The 21,216-nt window shown below is 42.6% G+C and overlaps 1 protein-coding gene and 1 pseudogene across 3 annotated transcripts in view; both read right to left on the bottom strand.

Moving 5' to 3' along the window:
* Positions 1-1,309: 1,309 nt before the first annotated feature.
* Positions 1,310-1,441, bottom strand: LOC135269311 (U4 spliceosomal RNA; annotated as a pseudogene).
* Positions 1,442-5,012: 3,571 nt separating this feature from the next.
* The window catches only part of E2F3 (E2F transcription factor 3), a 95,998-nt gene continuing 79,794 nt past the window's right edge, over positions 5,013-21,216 (bottom strand). For 2 of the 3 annotated variants that reach the window (XM_012476582.2, XM_012476583.2), the window contains exons 2-7: positions 19,771-19,882; positions 17,995-18,214; positions 16,269-16,427; positions 12,228-12,342; positions 10,785-10,920; positions 5,013-8,563 (exon numbers count right to left, since the gene is read on the bottom strand). In XM_012476582.2, the coding sequence (XP_012332005.1) occupies positions 8,301-8,563; positions 10,785-10,920; positions 12,228-12,342; positions 16,269-16,427; positions 17,995-18,214; positions 19,771-19,882 (1,005 nt within the window). In that variant the 3' untranslated portion in view covers positions 5,013-8,300. The remainder of the gene's footprint in view (positions 8,564-10,784; positions 10,921-12,227; positions 12,343-16,268; positions 16,428-17,994; positions 18,215-19,770; positions 19,883-21,216) is intronic. The other variant, XM_012476584.2, reaches the window with a different exon arrangement.

Genomic DNA, 21,216 nt, shown 5'->3' with positions numbered 1-21,216 from the left:
GAAAGGGAATCCACTGGTTTCTTTTGAGTCATGCCTACTTGAGAGTCATCTCCAAGCACTCTTGCCTTTAGATGCACAGGCTTGGGCTGGGAATTGCTCCAAACCACCCTAGATCACCTCTGTGGCTTCGCGGAGCTTTCCAGTGGCAAGGCTACATCTGCCTTCCATTTCCATTCCTGCCTCTAACCATCTGTTCTTCCAATTCTTCCAAAAATGGCTTCAGTCAGAAAAAATAGCTCATTCGAGGTCTGGCCTTCCGGTTTGCTTCCCCTAGCTAAAACTTGTTTCTCCCCTAAAGCTAGACTGCAAACTTCCTTTTCCTGACAGGACCTAGGCCTTTTGAAATTTGGACTCCAGTGCCTAGAACAGCTGTTGGCATCCAGTAATCACCTTATATTCATTCAAAGAGTGACTGAACCTGTTTCCCTTAATGGCCACTGAATCACTGAATACAATTCACTTTTCTGTGTTAGTCTTATATTCTATCTCTCAGTATTACTCGGACTGATACTGATTTCTTCTTCCCTCCTTTCCTCCCTCCTTCTCTTCCTCCATCTCTCCACTCCCTTCCTCCCTTCCATGAGATCTCCCTACTGAAACTGATTTGTAAATTTTCCCCAGAGTGAAACCCATTTCTAAAACAGTACTTTGGGTAAAGTTCTAAATTATAAAATATTCATATATCCTAGTCCTATATCAACTTTTAAAAAATTTATTTTTTTTTTTATGGAGACCCGTTCTATAGCCCAGGCTGGAGTGAAATGGCATGATCTCAGCTCACTGCAACCTCTGCCTCCCAGGTTCAAGCAATTCTCCTGCCTCAGCCTCCAAAGTTGCTGGCATTACAGGCAACTGTCACCACGCCTGGTTATTTTTTTGTATTTTTAGTAGCGATGGGATTTCACCACGTTGGCCAGGCTGGTTTTGAACTCCTGACCTCAGGTGATCCACCCGCCTTGGCCTCCCACAGTGCTGGAATTACAGGAATCAGCTACATGCCCAGCCTATATCAACTTTTTTTTTTTTTGAGTCGGAGTTTTGCTCTTATTACCCAGTCTGGAGTGCAATGGCACGATCTCGGCTCATCGCAACCTCTGCCTCCTGGGTTCAAGCAATTCTCCTGCCTCAGCCTCCCGAGTAGCTGGGACTACAGGCACACGCCACCATATCCAGCTAATTTTTTTTTGTATTTTTATTAGAGACGGGGTTTCACCATGTTGACCAGGATGGTCTTGATCTCTTGACCTCGTAATCCACCCGCTTCGGCCTCCCAAAGTGCTGGGATTATAGGCGTGAGCCACCGCGCCCAGCCTATATCAACTTTTTAAAGAATGGAGCATTACATGGTTGATGCAAATTCATCTTGTCTACATTTTTCAATTAGCAATAATCATGCCTCAGATAAACCTCATTGGCTGCAATACTGCCACGGCATAAAGCTTGTCTACATTTTTTATTTTTGCTATTTATTTATTTTTTATTGCATTTTAGGTTTTGGGGTACATGTGAAGAACATGCAAGATTGTTGCATAGGTACACACGTGGCAGTGTGATGTGCTGCTTTCCTCTCCATCACCTCTATCTGGCATTTCTCCCCATGCTATCCCTCCCCAACTCCCCACCCGCCACTGTCCCTCCCCTATTTCCCCCCGACAGACCCCAGTGTGTGATGGCCCCTTCCTGTGTCCATGTGTTCTCATTGTTCAACACCCCCCTATGAGTGAGAACATGCAGTGTTTGATTTTCTGTTCTTGTGTCAGTTTGCTGAGAATGATGGTTTCCAGGTTCATCCATGTCCCTACAAAGGACACAAACTCATTGTTTTTGATGGCTGCGTGGTATCCCATGGTGTGTTTGTGCCACATTTTCCCTGTCCAGTCTATCATTGATGGGTGTTTGGGTTGGTTCCAGGTCTTTGCTATTGTAAACGATGCTGCAATGAACATTCGTGTGCATGTGTCCTTATAGTAGAACGATTTATAATCCTTTGGATATATACCCAGTAATGGGATTGCTGGGTCAAATGGAATTTCTATTTCTAGGTCCTTGAGGAATCGCCACACTGTCTTCCACAATGGTTGAACTAATTTACACTCCCATCAACAGTGTAAAAGTGTTCCTATTTCTCCACATCCTCTCCAGCATCTGTTCCCTCCAGATTTTTTAATGATCGCCATTCTAACTGGTGTGAGATGGTATCTCAATGTAGTTTTATTTTCATTTCTCTAATGATCAGTGATGATGAGCATTTTTTCATATGTTTGTTGGCCTCATGTATGTCTTCTTTTGTAAAGTGTCTGTTCATGTCCTTTGCCCACTTTTGAATGGGCTTGTTTGTTTTTTTTCTTGTAAATCTGTTTTAGTTCTTTGTAGATTCTGGATATCAGCCCTTTGTCAGATGGGTAGATTGCAAAAATTTTCATTCTGTTGGTTACCGATTCACTCTAATGAATGTTTCTTTTGCTGTACAGAAGCTGCGGAGTTTGATTAGGTCCCATTTGTCTATTTTGGCTTTTGTTGCCAATGCTTTTGGTGTTTTGGTCATGAAGTCCTTGCCTACGCCTATGTCCTGAATGGTTTTGCTTAGGTTTTCTTCTAGGGTTTTTATGGTGTTAGGTCTTATGTTTAAGTCTTTAATCCATCTGGAGTTAATTTTAGTGTAAGGTGTCAGGAAGGGGTCCAGTTTCTGCTTTCTGCACATGGCTAGCCAGTTTTCCCAACACCATTTATTAAACAGGGACTCATTTCCCCATTGCTTGTCTTTGTCAGGTTTGTCAAAGATCGGATGGTTGTAGATGTGTGGTGTTGCCTCCGAGGCCTCTGTTCTGTTTCATTGGTCTATATCTCTGTTTTGGTTCCAGTACCATGCTGTTTTGATTACTGTAGCCTTGTAGTAGAGTTTGAAGTGTGGTAGTGTGATGCCTCCTGCTTTGTTTTTTTTTTTTTTTTGCTTAGAATTGACTTGGCTATGCGGGCTCTCTTTTGGTTCCATATGAAGTTTAAGGTGGTTTTTTCCAGTTCTGTGAAGAAGGTCATTGGTAGCTTGATGGGGATAGCGTTGAATCTGTAAATTACTTTGGGCAGTATGGCCATTTTCATGATATTGATTCTTCCTAACCATGAACATGGAATGTTTCTCCATCTGTCTGTGTCCTCTTATTTCGTTGAGCATTGGTTTGTAGTTCTCCTTGAAGAGGTCCTTTACGTTCCTTGTTAGTTATATTCCCAGGTATTTTATTCTGTTTGTAGCAATTGTGAATGGCATGTGGTTCTTGATTTGGCTCTCTTTAAGTCTGTCATTGGTGTATAGGAATGCTTATGATTTTTGCACATTGATTTTGTATCCTGAGACTTTGCTGAAGTTGCTTATCAGTTTCAGGAGATTTGGGGCTGAGACGATGCGGTCTTCTAGATATACAATCATGTCATCTGCAAAAAGAGACAATTTGACTTCCTCCTTTCCTATTTGAATACCATTTATTTCTTTTTCTTGTCTGATGATTGCTCTGGCTAGAACTTCCAGTACTATATTGAATAGGAGTTGTGAGAGAGGGCATCCTTGTCTAGTGCCAGATTTCAAAGGGAATGCTTCCAGTTTTTGCCCATTCAGTATGATATTGGCTGTTGGTTTGTTGTAAATAGCTTTCATTATTTTAAGATACATTCCATCAATACCTAGTTTATTGAGGGTTTTTAGCATAAAGGGCTGTTGAATTTTGTCAAAGGTCTTCTCTGCATCAATTGAGATAATCGTGTGGTTTTTGTCTTTGGTTCTGTTTATGTGGTGAATTACGTTTATAGACTTGCGTATGTTGAACCAGCCTTGAATCCCCGGGATGAAGCCTACTTGATCATGGTGGATAAGCTTTTTTATGTGCTGTTGCAATCAGCTTGCCAGTGTTTTATTAAAGATTTTTGTGTCTATGTTCATAATGGATATCGGCCTGAAGTTTTCTTTTCTTGCTGAGTGTCTGCCAGGTTTTAATATCAGGATGATGTTGGTCTCATAAAATGATTTGGGAAGGATTCCCTCTTTATGCATTGTTTGGAATAGTTTCCTAAGGAATGGTACCAGCTCCTCTTTGTATGTCTGGTAGAATTAGGCTGTGAACCCATCTGGACCTGAGCTTTTTTTGGTTGGTAGGTTCTTAATAGCTGCCTCGACTTCAGACCTTGTTATTGGTCTATTCAGGGTTTTGGCTTCTTCCTGGTTTAGGCTTGGGAGGATGCAAGCGTCCAGGAATTTATCCACTTCCTCCAGGTTTACTAGTTTATGTGCCACACTGGCGACCCATGGGGCGCCTCTGCCTGCGAATCTCCTGGTCTGTGGGCAATAAAAATCCATCTGGAAATGCGGCGTCCACTCACCCTCTTCGCTTTCGCTGAGAGCTGCAATCCTGAGCTGCTCCTAATCTGCCATCTTGGATCCGTCCCCTATTTATTTATTGATTTGAGATGGAGTCTCACTCTGTCCCCCAGGCTGGATTGCAGTGGCATGATCTTGGCTCACTGCAACCTCCAATTCCTAGGTCCAAGCAATTCTCCTGCCTCAGCCTTCTGATTAGCTGGGATTACAGTTGCACACCATGAGGCCCGGCTAATTTTTGCATTTGTTAAAGAATGCTTTAAAAATTTCAATTAATAGGCTGGGCATGCTGGTTCATGCCAGCACTTTGGGAGGCTGAGGCAGTTGGATCACCTGAGATCAGGGGTTTGAGACCAGCCTGGCCAACATGGTGAAACTCCGTGTCTAATGAAAATACAAAAATTAGCCGGTTGTGGTGGCATCTCTACCAAAGGGTGTCTGTAATCCCAGTGTAATCCCAGCTACTTGGGAGGCTGAGGCAGGTGAATCACTTGAACCTGGGAGGCGGAGTTTGCAGTGAGCCGAGATTGCGCCACTGCACTCCAGCCTGGACAAAAGTGATCGACTCTGCCTCAAAAAAAAAATAAAAATTTCAATTAATATAGGAGCATAAGATAATATTAAAGAAAATCCATCCACAAGCCTGAACTCTTAAAAAAAATCATTTTATTGATCCTTTACCATACAAAATTTATTCAAATTACACCCATTTGAAGTGGTAAGATCACAGCTAGAGAACAGGTCACCCTGTAACAAATCTATTTACAAAATCCATCATAAAAGCTTTTTTTTGTTGTTTTTTACATTATATTACACATTTTCTTTTTTTAAACTAGCATACAACACAAAGCTAAACTGATTAGTAGTTTGCCTACTCCCAGTTTTGGGAGAAATACTTCCTTTTTACAAAATCACGTACCCCGTAGGAAAAGAAATTCCCACACCCTGACAACTGACACCCGACTTACTCTGCAAGCCGTCTTCCTTCAGATCCCTCCTTCTCATACACACGAGTTGTCATGCACACACTGAATTCCTATTTTCTTTTTCCTGAAAGCTTAAGCTTTAAATACTGCAATTTTATTTACAGATCTACACGTACAACAAAAATGAAAACAAGAACCACAACAAAGAACGAGAAAACAAAAACAAAACAACACTCTTAAAAAAATTACAAACCAGCTCGAAAGTATTCTGGCAGTGTTTACAAATTAATTGCTATTTCTGTACAAAACTGCTAAATAATGAACATGTGAGTAGACTACAACCAACTTAAATAAAACAATTGCTATGCACAACTCTGTACATATAAACACATACCTAACACTGTTTGACAGCTCATGTGTTGCCTTTTATACATTTTATTTTCTAAGGCTCACACAGTCATAATTCGCACACTTGTAACTTTTAGCCATTTCGTGTGTGAGCTTTTAATAGCAGCAACTCAATGGTACCAGGAAACCTGCATACTTAGTACTTAAAGTAACACAAATGCTGTAGTACTAACCCACATTGTGTGCCGGATACTAAGTCAAAAAGAAAATGACTTAATGAAAACAGAATACAGTATGGACATCTAATTAATGTACACCAGTTAAGCCCAGTAACTGGAAAAAAAAATCTATGCATGAAGGAACTTTCAAGACTTATTAGTATTCCTTTCATTTTTAAAACAATAAATACGGCATGACATTATGAAAAATTTCAACAAAACACACAACAATCTAGCCAGGTGAGCTCAGTCTTTAGACTTTGGAAAAAATCAGCTTTGTGCAGCTGGCAAAGAGAATTACACAAAGCTGGAAGCAGAGGCAGCTAACCAGATGAGATAAATATGGGAAATGGGGAAAAGCTTGGCATAAATGGTTTCCCATACAGGAAAAAACCCCACAGTGCATTTCCAGTAGGCACTTAACACAAAGCTCCCTCTCCCTCCCCCACCCCAACGCTTCATCTCGGACCACACCGACATTCGGTACCAAGTCCAGTGTGTGTGAGGGGAGGAGGCCAGGGATGGAGGCTGAAGAAGAAAAAAGGAAGATCGTCTGCACCTTTGTTTTTCTTCCCAAACATACACCCACGCATACCCACACACAGAGTTTAAAGTGCTGGTGTCATCTGTCTTGACCCCACCACCACTTTGCATATTGTGGAAATCTACCTGGAGTAAACTGGCTGGGGCTCTTGTGGTTTTTTGTTTGTGTTTTTTTTTTTTCCCCTAAGGGATATTTTCAATTCAATTAAACATATGAGTTGAGTGCCTACTATGTGCCTCCCACTGGGTCAGGCACATAGCATTTCAATCTAACTGTTCATTTTGAGGTTTGTTCTTGATCTGACTCCCTCATTCCCGCAGTCCTCGGCATCCAAGGAACGGACCAGAGATACTACACCATATTCCCAGGGGGAGATGGCGACTGCCACCTGCCCGAGGGAAAGCCATTCTTGGACGTGACTGGTAGGATTTGCAGCTGACACAAAGCCTCCAACTTAGGACACCATTCCTGAAGACTAAAGCGGAAGATGCCCTGGCATTCTTTTGCTTCATTTTCTACGTTCCCGACTTCCCTTGGTCCAACTTATTCCTTCAGAGAGGAAGGGGAACGGGGTCTGGCCAGAACTATTCCAGCCCCCGACACAGTGGGAGCTCCCTGTTCCTGCCAGCTTAAGGAAATGCCACTCACACAACGGGGATGTCTTTCTCCCTAGAGGTCTCTCCATCTGACCCCATCCTGAGAAGTGGTCTCCCTGAGTGCGGTGTAAGAGAGCCCTTTCCCCGGTCACAGGGGCCCGGGAAACCCAAGGATGGAGGGACCCATGACTGCTGCTCCTTGGGGTTGACACGTCATCTGACCTGGTTCTTCTTTCCAATGGACACCCATGGCAGCAAGCCCCAGGACTGACTCGCTCCAAGCTCCCCCTCCTGGGAACGGAAGCATGATGGGACAATGCTCCTTGCAGAGGCTGGTAAACCTTAGATCACACAGGTTTAGATGCTCTGATCAGTAGAGGTTCCCTCCCTCTGCTTATGTTATGTGAATTTGCAAAAACCGCTTCAGAGTAAACAATTAAATTGAAAGGGTGATGGGTGCCACAGGCATGCTTAAATGGCAGCTAAAAGAACAAGAAGTCTAAAACAATCCACAAAGAACTAAGTAGGCAATTGCTACAAATCAACTGGAAACACAAATACACTGGGGACAGGGGGACAGGAGTGGTTCATGGAGACAGGAAAATCCACAACAGCTCAGAGTGGCAGAACTCTACTAGTCTTCTGTATCTGCAACAAGGACATTTGAAAACAGGTTCTCCATCCAGAAGGCTGTGGAGGTTTTCTTGACCTCCTACTGGGACACACAGTCCATAGCTTACACTGAATTACGACAGTAATTTAAATATTCCTAAGAAGAGCTGAAGAAATCCATTTCATACTTTTGCATGACTTCAAGTTTGCATTTGCTGCAGTTCCATTCCATATTAGCAGACCCCAAAGACATGCATTCTGCAGAGAAGGCACGGCTTGAAATGCTATTAAGGAAGAGTGCTGTTTCCCAGTGGGCCAGGTGGCCAGACCCCATTCTACAGCCCATCCGTCAGGCACAGCAAGCCAATCTGGGAAGGAAGGAGGAAGGAAAAGTCAGGGTGAGAGACACCTGATTGCACATTTTCTCATTTGCTGACTTAGCCAGGAGATCTTGGAGCCTGGAGCAAAGCAAGGCTCTCCCAAGGGAGCCTGCAACTGTGCGTTTAGACACTTTGTTTTAATTTAAAAAAAAAAATTCACTAAAATGTCAGCTTTCTTCTGAAGTTTGTAGTTTACTTCATGATACTCTCTTGGAGGAAGAAGGTAGGAAGGGACAACACTGCATGACAGATGTTCTGGTTCCATGATAAAAAAATACCGGTTTGTAAGGAGAGTTCACACGAAGTGTAATCAGCTACACATGAAGTCTTCCACCAGTGGGAGCTTTTCCAAATCATAAGCTTCAAAGAGATCGCTGATGCCTTCCTCCTCCCCGAGGCTCAGGAGATAGTCCTCTTGCAGCAGGGGAGGCAGTAAGTTCACAAACGGCCCTTCTAGGCTGGAAGGAATTTGGTCCTCAGTCTGCTGTAAGAGGTTGGATGGGGAGGCCAGAGGAGAAAGGTTTCCCATAGAAATTGAGCAATCGCTATGTCCTGAGTTGGTTGAAGCCAAGTCTGAAAGGAAAACATTGGTGGAAACAAAAAATAAGTTAGAAAAATCAAATGAATTTTTCTGGAAGAATGTATATGTCGCTGTCAGAAAAATGCATGTACTTTCTGCTAATAACAACGATGAGATGACTTTGTGATGCAGATCACCTTTTATGCTAACAGGTACAAAAAAATTCCTTGTCAGCACCCCACCTGTTATTTTTGAGACAGGGTCTTGTTCTGTTGGCTGGAGTGCAGTGGTGTGATCATGACTCACTGTAGTCTTGAACTCCTGGGCTCAAGGGACCCTCCCACCTCAGCCTCCCAAGTAGCTGGGACCACAGGTGTGAGCTACCATGCCTGGTTCATCTTTTTTTTTTTTTTTTTTTTTTTTTTTGAGACGGAGTTTCATTCTTTTTGCCCCGGCTAGAGTGCAATGGCACAGTCTCAGCTCACTGCAGTATCTGCCTCCCAGGTTCAAGCGATTCTCTTGCCTCAGCCTTCTGAGTAGCTGGGATTAGAGGCACCAGCGAGCATACCCAGCTAATTTTTGTATTTTTAGTAGAGAGGCAGTTTCACCATGTTGGCCAGGCTGGTATCAAACTCCTGATCTCAGGTGATCTGCCCATCTAGGCCTCCCAAGTGCTGAGATTACAGGTGTGAGCCACCACGCCTGGATAATCTTTGTATTTCTTTGTAGAGACAGGGTTTCGCCATGTTGCCCAGTCTGGTCTCGAACTCCTGGGCTCAAGTGATCTGCCTTCCTCAGCCTTCCAAAGTGCTGAGCCACCATGCCAGGCCATCTTTCTTTGGCCCTAGTCTACTCAATCATCTTTCAAATAACTACTGTCAATAAACAAGAATGCAAACAGCTTCAACAATCAGAGGCTAACAAGTTCAAAAATGTCTCTCTGCTATCTAGTCACTGTTTTAAGAAAATCAAAACAAAACATATACATACTGAAAAGCTGGCTTCCCAGTAGACACTCACCAACTGAAAAAAAAATTTTTTTTTTTTTTAAGAGAAGGCGTCTTGCCACATTGTCTATGCTGGTGTGCAGTGGCTATTCACAGGCATGCAGAGCTCACTCTAGCCTTGAATTCCTGGGCTCAAGCGATCCTGCCGCCTCAGCCTCCCTGTAGCGGGGACTACATGCAGAATTCACTGATTTTAACTCAGTCTTTTCTGAACAACCAGCTTATGAAAAAACATCTCTAAAAGTACATATAATAAGACATATCCACTTTGGATTTCTGTGGTGAAAAAAGACGGCCTTTTGTTTTGCCATTTCAGGTGCTGTACTTTTGCTTAGTATTAAATCAGACTTAGTCACTTAAATCAACCTTATTCTTGCTGCTATATAGGGAGACAATAAGGAAAAAAATCGCATATATATTCCCAAGCTAGGAAATGGAAAAATATATACACTGCAAAGAGCTTCCTTTGCTCTTTGCAGAGTGAGAAGGAGAACTTAGACTCACTTTCCTAATGTTTTCCTCCCGTATCCTTTCCCCATCTCACTAGGGGGAAAAATAAGACAAAAATTCTTCAACAAAGGCTTTTCTCTTCAAACATTTTTTGTTCTTGTTTTAAAGATGGTGTCTCGCTCTGTCACCCAGGCTGGAGTGCAGTGGTGCCATCTCGGGTCACTGCAACCTCCGCCACCTGATTTTAAGCAATTCCCTGCCTCAGCCTCCCAAGTGGCTGGGATTACAGGCGCCCACTACCACGCCTGGCTGATTTTTGTATTTTTAGTAGAGACGGGGTTTCACCATCTTGGTCAGGCTGGTCTTTAATTCCTGACCTTGTGATCCAACCACCTCGGCCTCTTAAAGTGCTGAGATTACAGACGTGAGCCACCGCGCTTGGCCTCTTCAAGCCTTTTTCGTTTCCCTCTCTGATGAGCTGTGCAGTGTCACTCAAAGGTGTGTGGTCAAGTGTCTCTGATAATCCACCAAGACAGTTCACAGCTTTGCCCCTCACTTTAGCTGGTTTTCAAAAATGCTGCAAGGAAACGTTCTCTGCCAACAGCAAATGCCTGAAGCCACTCCCTAAGTGGGTGAAGGAGCCATTTTCCCCAATCATTATTTTATTCTGTAAACCAGTCAGAATGTCTTTTAAAACATGTTACCTAATAACAATACGAGTTTTTGTTTCTTGACTAGGCTTGTGGTTCCAACACAGATAGTTCCAGTCGCCTTCATTTTTAACATAGTTTCCAAAATACAAAAGTGGAATTCTTACCTTTGGAAGTGGGTTTAGGGATATTCCCATTGTGGTCTTGGTTGCTTGTTTTCATTGGACTGTGTGTTTCAGTCTCTTCTGGACATAAGTAAACCTCAATGGGCCCTTGGGTACTTGCCAAATGTATTTGTAGGCTCTAGAACAGAAGTGGGAGAAGTTTGAATCAGAAGTTCTTTTAGAAATAAAAGCCATAGTAATTTTCATCTAAAAATGGAAAGTAAGAACAATGTTCATTGTTCACTTGCTTCTTCTCTGCTAGTCCAACTCTATCAAAGACTGTCATCCTCTAGCGCAGGGGTCAGCAAACCACAGCCTAAGGGCCAAATCAAATTCACCAAGTGGGTTTGTAAATAAAGTTTTATTGGAAGAGAGTCACACCCATTCCCATTGTTTATTATTGCCTCCGGCTGTTTTCATATTACAACGGCAGAGGTGCACAGCTGAATAGTGCGCAGACTGTAAGGCTCACAAAGCAAAAAATATTTACAATCTACCTGGCACTTTAATTAAAAAGTTTGCTGAGTCCTGCTCTAGAGAAAGAAATCTTTTTGCGGGGGGAGTTTAGGAGAGCAGGGAGTCAGTCTGAAAATGGCACAATGGGTGAGGTGAATTTTGTTCTTTGGATATATTCTTTTTCTGGAAATTATTAAAAGGTCTTTTAAATGTTCCAAATCCAGTATTTCCATGTTATTGTTCCTTATGGTAGGACTTCTTCATGTTGAACTGTAATATCCAAGTGATGTATTCTTAAGTGCTAGGAACTGCATCTATGAAGAGAATGCAGCACACTAACATTTAAAAATCTTTTTCATCTAGGTCAAAGAGCTAGTATTATCTTTTAAGGCAAGAAGTCTACCCTAGATGGAAGCATGTAACTTTCATTCTCTTTTTATCTCCTATGCATTTTCTTTTTACTATACCTCTTTATGTTATAGTTGTAGTCTAGGCCTCTATTATCCAAGTATATCTGAAAATCATAAAAATATGCCCCCTACTTTCTTACAATATTCTGGTCTGTCAACTAACCCAAAGCCCAGTTTGATCTCTTAAAATGTTATAAGTTAGAGAAAGACTTTAAAACATTTATATATCTGTTCGTGGTGGGAACCATACACAGGATAATCAATATAAACGTTTCAAAGTGGTTCAAGTTGATCAAAACCACCTGATGACGAATGATGAAATAGAGAAAGTACCAGAGGGACAGGGCATCATATTCCACTTTGCACTGAACATCCCACTAGGTCAAAGTTAGATTGTCTGAATACTCAATGAATATCAAACTGTTAAAATGTTTTTAAATGTACGATTAAATAAAATAAATTGGAAAGAACCTTTATCAAGTTCTTGGGGTAGGGGGACTTTAACTATGAGTCAATGGGTCATCAGTTTCAGGCATTCCGAAAAGATCTTTGCAGATGAACAAAGATGCTGTCTCCTTACCTCTATTGAGTCAGGCACTTCAAGTCTTGTTTCTGGAGGGGCTTTCACAACTATAACAGTTTGGTCTTTAAGGCCACTAATTTTTCGAATATCTTGATATGTAACATAAGCTAACGTAAAGAATGTCAAGGAATCTTCCATCTAATGACCTCAGATATAAGTATGATGAAAATGACAAAATAGATGCATGAAAAAATTTAAAGTATTTTATGATTTAAAAGTATACATATGTCTTCCATTCTGGACCTGGAAATGTTTATAGGGCCTCCCATGAAACTTCATTTCTGGTTGACACTCTAAACAACTAAAGAAATGAAAAGCTTTATCCCACCCATTTCTTTTTTTTTTTTTTTTTTGAGATGGAATTTCGCTCTCGTTGCCCAGGCTGGAGTGCAATAGCGTGATCTTGGCTCACTGCAACCTCTGCCTTGCGGGTTCAAGTGATTCTCCTGCCTCAGCCTCCTGAGTAGCTGGGATTACAGGCATGCACCACCATGCTCGGCTAATTTTGTATTTTCAGTAGAGACAAGGGTTTCTCCATATTGGTCAGTCTGGTCTCAAACTCTCGACCTCAGCTGATCTGCCTGCCTCAGCCTCCCAAAGTGTTAAGAATACAGGTGTGAGCCACTGTGCCCGGCCTATCCCACCCATTTCTAAAAAGACTGTGGCTATTTAAAATATTAAACACAGAAACTGCATAGTTAAAATAAATGATCATATGAAAATCAAAAACCACTTAGGTGAGAAATTTTATCTTGAAGCCACAGTACTTTGCAGCACAGATATTCCATGAACTCCAATCAAGTGTTCTGTCACTCAAACTGAGTGATGGCAGATTTCAATTTGCAGGAAAAAAAAGTTAATCTCTATTAACCGTAATTTTTTTGAAACTCCAGCTACTTCTATCTATAAGCAAGTGTCAGCAGCCACCAAACAAATAAATAAGTAACAGATATGTTAGTGGAAGAACTCAGAATACTGCTCAGGCAGACAGCTTGTTTTCTTAAGTGCACCTAGGCTGCTTGTGATTTTGTATTGCTTACAAAGAGCGCCATTATTTCGGTTAGAAAAATTATCCTTTGGCACTATGTTAACTCTATCAATATTTCAGTGTTCATGGGGAAGAAAGCAGTTTTCAGGTGATCTGCGAAACACTGATTTCTTTTTTCTTTTTGAGACAGAGTCTCGCTCTATCACCCAGGCTGGAGTGCAGTGGCGCAATCTCAGCTCACTGCAACCTCCACCTCCCATGTTCAAGCAATTCTTGTGCCTCAGCCTGCCTCCTGAGCAGCTGGGACTAGAGGTGCGCACCACCACGCCTGACTAATTTTTTGTATTTTAGAAGAGATGGTGTTTCACCATTTTGCTCAGGCTGGTCTTGAACTCTTGGCCTCAAGTGATCCCTGCCTGCAGCCTCCCCAAGTGCTGGGATTACAGGTGTGAGCCACTGTGCCTGGCCTTGGCGGTTTTTCTCTAAGCACTGAACAATTCTTTAAAATGTCCTGGCAGCCAAACCTAAAGGCTATCATGAAAGAACATGGTACTTATGATATGCCAAAAGTATTCAAGTGAGCTTGACACTTGGCACTAAAAAAGAAAAGTCTGCATGGTTTTCTTATATAAGGGACATGGAGTAAACAATTAATGGACAATGTCTTTAGCCAGTTATTATTTTTTATATGAACCCACAAAAAATTCCTAAAACAGCAAGTAACAAACCAATGAAGGCATTTCAGCGGGTAGTATAATGTATATAATAGCTAAGATTCTGTGATCTAATATGCTTAATATTAAAAAAAAAAAAAAAAGCGGAGGGCTTAGAGAGCCTAGAAGAAATTATGTCCCTCACAATAGTAGCTTCTTTTTTTTTTTTTTTTTGAGATGGAGTCCCACTCTGTCACCGTCACCCAGGCTGGAGTGCAGTGGCTTGATCTCAGCTCACTGCCACCTCCATCTCCCAGGTTCAAGCGAATTGCATGCCTCAGCCTCCTGAGAAGCTGGGATTACAGGCACCTGCCACCATGCCCGGCTAATTTTCTGTATTTTTAGTAGAGACGGGGTTTCACCATGTTGGCCAAGCTGGTCTTGAACTCCTGACCTTGAGTGATCCATCCACCTCAGCTTCCCAAAGTTCTGGGATCACAGGTGTGAGCCACCATGCCCAGCTATAGTAGCTTCTTATTAGAAACTGAAGGCAGCTATGAAACTACTCCTCTAGGAAAAAAGCACATTCACACAAAAGCTGCATACACATGTAGAGATGTAGAGCATCTATCAGACTATTTCCTTCAAATCTTTATCGTTGAGATGATGGCTAATTCAGTGTTGAGCTGATAGTGGCTGCTCTTGCAGGATTCTGGGTTTTAGGTCACTACATATACCATCAAAGAAGCCAACGGATGCCTTTATAGAGGGCCAGGCAGTTCTAAATTTTACTGACAACCAGGTACTTACACTACAGCCCACTGTCAAAAAACGGTATGACAAGAACTTAGTAAAATAAAAACTCATCGCTTCTTGGCCTTTTGGCTAAGATCAAGTGTAAAAGAAAAACTCATCTACAATTACTCAACATGCTGCAGGAAGGAAAATTTCAACACATTTGTGAACAAGCTGTACCAATTTGGGAACTGAATGGTGAACTGAAATACATTGTGCAAATATATTTTCTAATCTTACGAACTTAAAAGTGCTTCCTTTGCGGCTCTCTCCTGAATTTACTCCTTGGGTTCTAGGTTCCCTGCAAGGAAGCTTTCATTTTCTGCAACAAAGGCCCCAGAGAAAGCTAATATAGGTGGCAATGCCATAGGCCACATGTCCCGGAAGGCTGCCAATCACGTGTAACCACCCATCTCTTCCACAACGGAGCTCCTAACCAAACAATGAATATAACAGCCCAACTGTTGGTTTCTTCCCCTATAAACCTACTTTGCCCACCACTGGGGGTCCAAATCACTACGCCTCTCTTCCATCTCACTAATTATCAGCTGACAAGGTTAATTCTTTGGTCAACAGGAAATGAACAATTGCAGCTTTGAAAAACTGCCAACATTGGAAGAAAATAAATACCTCCATATCCTCCAAGGGGGAGCCTGTTAAAGATGAGCCACTAGAAGAATCTGGGCAGAACACAATTTTTGTCAAATAATGGCAAATGTGGAATCGGGAACTTTGGAACTAAAACTAGGGATGCGATAACTTCCAGTATTGTTTTTTGTCTTCTTCTAATAACTGAGAATACTGCCAAGTCTTCTTGTTTGACATAATGAGGCAATCGCTCCCTTGTTTTGTCTGTAGTCAGATGATATAAAGAGCAAGTTTTCCTGAGATCATCAATAGATTGTCAGGAAGCTGAGAACAAGAACTGACCTTGTGTATTTGATTTCCAAGGACTAATGTTTGTAGTGGAACAGATGAATTCAAAGGAGTTTCTCAGGTCTTGGAGGGTGCTTCTGAAATCAATTTTTTGTACTGGGAATCAGCAGAGTGCACTTTAAGAGTTATAGTATAATTTTTCTCTACTCTTTCAAACCCTTTAACTATAGCCCAATCAGATAGATTCAATCAATTTCAATTGCTACAATATCTGGTGAAAAGAAAATAGAATGTGAGAACCCCAACAGTGACAGCTAACACCCACCAAAAATCTGGGAAGCCAAAGACGAATCTGCTTAGTGTTGTCATTAATATTAATACCGACACCTTGTGCATCTTTTAATAGTGTGGCCTTACGCTATGAGTGTACCCATATGTCTCGACCACACATGAAAAAAACACTTTAAAAAACAGTTCCCACCTGGTATCAAAATAGATCATAATAGGATCAAGTTGGTGATGATCTTACCATAAATAGTGACTTTTTAGGCAAAGCGAACTTGGTTTGCACACACACGTGCATACACACACATGCAGGCACATGTGTACTCATTTGCGTGACTGAATCGGAGTAACAATCTACCTTGTGCATAAAAGTCAGATTGTCAACTCTGGAAATAGTCTAGGAAGCACTAACCCCCAGTGAACCAGTGGCACAAAGGATATCTTTGATTCTCTGAATCCTCGGTTAACAGTTTGAGGTCCAGGGTGCAGCTTTGGATCAGTTCATCTAATTTCTTCTCTTCCTGACTGAGCTCGGTCACTTCTTTTGACAGGCCTTGACACTGGGCCAGCATGCCCCCATCCTCAGACAGACTGCAGCCCCTAGAAGCCCAAACACAGACTGTTCATGGCTACTCAGGGGAGGGAGGGGAAGGAGAAATGGTCCTTTGGGTAAATGTCTCCTCTTGACACAGGAGGTCACATTGCTTGTTAGCCAAGTGTTACATTTACAACATGTATACATATATATTTTTTTCATAAATACAGTCCTGCACTTTTCACGGCATAGAAATTGGGTGAAAGACCACTGCTATTTTCAGGATTATTTCCTCCAGGGGAGGCCTGTCTTCAGAAGGTTCAAATTCAGAGGGCAAAATAAGGCAACTGCCTGCCTCCCTGCCCCGTGGCTCCCAGGTGGAAGAAAAGAGAAAAAGGATAAAAAGATAAAGACAGGGAAGATGGAGTGATTAAAAAAAAATCCAAAAAAGCATGAGAAGCCCAGGAAATTACTGAGGGTCTTATACCAACAACTAAAAAGGAAGTAAAGGAAACAGATGTATGCAAGAACTGAGACCAGCACCCAATATGTTTCCGTAAACCAGAGGCCAGAATGGGTTACCAAACTGTCACAAAGTTCCGAAAAGTGCAAAAAGGTACCTGCGCATCCTCTATCTGAATTAGTATTTTTTCAAAGCCCTCCTATAACAGAATTATTCCTTCCAAAATACTTTAATAGTTCAATACTGTGCTTACAATTACTGCCAATTTAGATGCTCTAAAATTCACAATATATTACCATATACGTGATCATACGTGTGGGCGTACAAGTATCACGCTACCATCCCTGCTCTACAGATGAAATGGAGGTGTTTAAGTCTCGCCTTCGTTTACACAGAAAGTGAGTTAATCTGCTATTAGAGCCGTGGATAAAGATACTTGTGATTATGCAGTTGTACATATACAAATAGATGACCCATAAGCCATCATCTCCAGATTCTTTTTTTTTTTTTTTTTTGAGACGGAGTCTTGCTCTGTTGCCAGGCTGGAGTGCAGCGGCAATCTCTGCTCACTGCTACCTCCGCCTCCAGGGTTCAAGCGATTTTCCTGCCTCAGACTCCTGAGTAGCTGGGAATACAGGCATGCGCCACCACGCCCGGCTAATTTTTTTTTTTTTTTTTTGTATTTTTAGTAGACACGGGCTTTCACCATGTTGGCCAGGATGGTCTCCATCTCCTGACCTCATGATCCACCCACCTTGGCCTCCCAAAGTGCTGGGATTACAGGCGTGAGCCACCGCGCCCAGCCCTCAGATTCTTATTAGAAGCAGGCTGAAGACATGTACCCGCCTGTGAGATACACATGTGGGCACACACACATCAACGTAACAGGTGAACAGCATTCCAGGTTCCAACTGCAGGGACCGTTCCAGGCTCCCCTTGCTTGACGGTTATCAAATATAAATCCTTCTATCTCTGACAGTATCTAAACCAAGTCTCTCTGTAAAGAGACTTCGAACTTCTGGCTTAGAAGCTGAGGAGGGAAAAGAGAAGAAAACAGCTGGAGAGAAAAGAAAGAATGTGTGGGCATGTATGTGAAAGCGGGAACTAAGAAACGAGGCAGTTTGAAATGACCCCCTCAGAGCCGGGGCACGGGGACGACTCCTACTCACATCCATTGGACGTTGTTTTTAGACTTCTTCTTAATGAGGTGGATGCCTTCCAGAACGTTGGTGATATCATAAATCCTTCTCTTTTGCACTTTTAGCACTTCTGCTGCCTTGTTCAAATCCAAGACCCCATCAGGTGACTGGCTCAGGAGCTGAATGAACTTCTTGGTGAGCAGACCAAGGGACGTATCATACCGCGTTTTTTCTGAGGGAGATTTTGGAGCTTAAAGAAAAACAAAAACCGAGCGGGTGGGGGATAGGGGGAAAGGTAAAGAAATGAAGGGTGTCTTTGCAGTCAAGCAAGCTCTCTTTCCCACTGCAGCCGAAGTATTCGTATCTGAAGCACGGCTGTCGTTGCTGTTGGCAAGTCATAGAAAGCTATGAAAGTTCTTTATTAGAAAAGTAAGGGACAGTAAAAATTCCAGGATTTCATGAAAGCATTTTACCCTGAAGGTCTCAAGAGTTTCTACCTTGGCTTACACTATTCCCTGGCTCTAATGAAGAACTTACACGTAGTGGGTGCTAAAAAATATCTGTCAAATGAATGAGAGTGCTGTGGTCTCAGGGGACCAGGACACATGGGGCCCACCGTGATGGGGCGAGGCTATGATCTCACTAGCACCGCAGGACAGGGTCTTAAACACACCCATCACAAACGGCCTTTCAGGCTCTGATATCTGTGTGTGCGTGTATCACCTGTTCAGCCATTTTTCTTTTCTTTTCTTTTCTTTTTTGGAGACGAAGTCTCACTCTGTTGCCCAGGCTGGAGTACAGTGGCGCGATCCTGGCTCACTGCAAACTCCACCTCCCAGGTTCAAGCTAGTCTCCTGCCTCAGCCTCCCGAGTAGCTGGGACTACAAGCACACACCACCATGCCCAGCTAATTTTTTTTTTTTGTATTTTTTAGTAGAGACGAGGTTTCACTATGTTGGCCAGGCTGGTCTTCAACTCCTGACCTCGTGATCTGCCCGACTCAGCCTCCCGAAGTGCTGGGATTACAGGTGTGAGCCACCATGCCCAGCCCAATTTTTCAAATAATGCTTCGTTTGAGAAATAATTACCTAGAAAAGCCTTCTGCCAAATCTCCCCATTTCTCTTAAAGGAAATTTCCTTGTTTAAAATTGTACTTGTTCCCCCATAGGTGCACAGGTTAAGGTTTTAATTTAGCGTCACAGATAATTTGTGGATTGCCTAATGCATGAACTACAGGAGGAGCTAGAACAAAATGTAATTTAGCCCTTATGTTAAATGCAAACACACACAGAAAGGACTATTTGGCTATTTCTAACCTACGTTTCTCTCTCCCACAAGAAATGGTAATAGTATTCGATAGAAAGAAAACCGGCCTGCAATTTATTGGGCTCAATCAATTCTTTCACTTCCATACGCTGAGCTGGAGATCGAGGTCGGCACAGACATTAGTGACTCTGGCATAGTTCATGGACATCCAGTTTGCCTCAGACTCTGAAGCAATGTCCATTAAGGGAAGTTAAAATTAAATTTGATACAGAATGATGCCAAAAGCTCGTATTCCGAGTTGAAAAATGAAAGTGCATACAGTTAAACGAAGCCTTCCCTTATGGTACCAGCGTGACTCTGTAGCCTTTCGCTGGTTGTCTGCTGACACTGTATTTATTTTTTTGGATAAGCACAGAAAGAAATGGAAAGGAACCAAACATGCCAGAATTATTCACACCTTGGCATCCTTCCGGCCATAAGCTTTCAAAGTTGGAAATTCCACACCAAGGAGAATAAGGAAAGAGATGAAAGGATCCTTACTTTTTGGACTATCTGGACTTCGTAGTGCAGCTCTTCCTTTGCCCTTGGGGGTTTTTAAACCATCTGAGAGGTACTGATGACCGCTTTCTCCTAGCTCCAGCCTTCGCTTTGCCTGTAATAAGAAAGTGCGATCTCTCGTCACCGGTCATATGGACAAGAACAAGAAGGGAGGCAGTTTGTGGGCTGGCCTGCCAAATGCCGCGGGCTCGTGCCAGCTCTCACCCCTCTGCTCCACCCCACTCAGCATCTTGTCATTCCCTAGAGCCAGGATTCTAGCACTGGAGGCCAGGCTGTCATGCACACTCGCTTCACCTGCCATGATCGTCCGTCCACACCCAGATGGACAAGCCCGGCGATCCTCTAGCATTAGGTTCAGGAGTCACTTTGTTCATTGATTCAACACATCATGTGCCTGGCATGGGGCTAGATGCTAAGAATATCGCAGGCGCCATGGGACTTTGAAATTGACTTTCCACAGTGACTCTCTCCGGCTCATCTCCCGTTCTCTGACCTGGGCTGGACCCCCTTCCTTCTGCTCCCAAACACTCGGTGTTTATTTGTATCATGACACTTATTAGGTATTACTGTAAGACTTATCTGTTTCACATTTCCTTTAAGGCAGGGACTGTTTCCCATTGATCTTTGTATACCCAATTCTTGGCACATAGCCTGGGTTTCTGTAGATTTTCAATCACTCTCTCCATATACTGTATATTCAATGAAAGAAAGAGTAATTGAATGGTAACACAACTAGTCACAGACTACAAACGGTCCTTCATCAGAAAAACAAATACTGCAAACACGCAGTCTTGGGCTTCAACCAGTATTACTTCTTCTATTTTGCCACCAAGCCTGGCAAATGAGAAGCCCTTACCTAAGTTTTAAATTTAACTAAAATTCAATTTTAAAATATCCACATAGGGTCTTCTAGGTGATCAGGCGTTGGGCTTAGGGAACAGAGGTAAGCAAGATAGATAAGGGGCTTGAGTCCAAGAGAGAAGACAGATGATTAAGCAGTTGTTAAGTACTAATTGTATGCGTATGACAGGTGTTGCAGAGAATCAATGGCACCAATCAGATACTCAGCACAAAAATTCGTATTTAGGCTCATTTTCACGCAAATTCTCCTTTTCTTTTTTTTGAGATGGAGTTTCGCTCTTGTCACCCAAGCTGGAGTGCAGTGGTGTGATTTCGACTCACTGCAACCTCCACCTCCCGGGTTCAAGTGATTCTCCTGCCTCAGCCTCCAGAGTAGCTGGAACTGCAGGCACGTGCCACCACACCCAGCTAATTTTTGTATTTTTAGTAGAGACAGGGTTTAGTAGAGACCATGTTGGACAGGATGGTCTCCATCTCTTGCCTCGTGATCCGCCAGCCTTGGCCTCCAGAAATGCTGGGATTACAGGTGTGAGCCACTGCATCCCAACTGAGGCAGATTCTTCTAAT

This window comes from Aotus nancymaae, unplaced genomic scaffold (genome assembly GCF_030222135.1).
Source record: "Aotus nancymaae isolate 86718 unplaced genomic scaffold, 86718_ANA_hifiasm-v0.15.2.pri h1tg000051l, whole genome shotgun sequence".
Classification (NCBI taxonomy): domain Eukaryota; kingdom Metazoa; phylum Chordata; class Mammalia; order Primates; family Aotidae; genus Aotus; species Aotus nancymaae.
The sequence above is the reverse complement of the archived record's forward strand: the minus strand, read 5'-3'. Positions and strand labels throughout refer to the sequence as shown.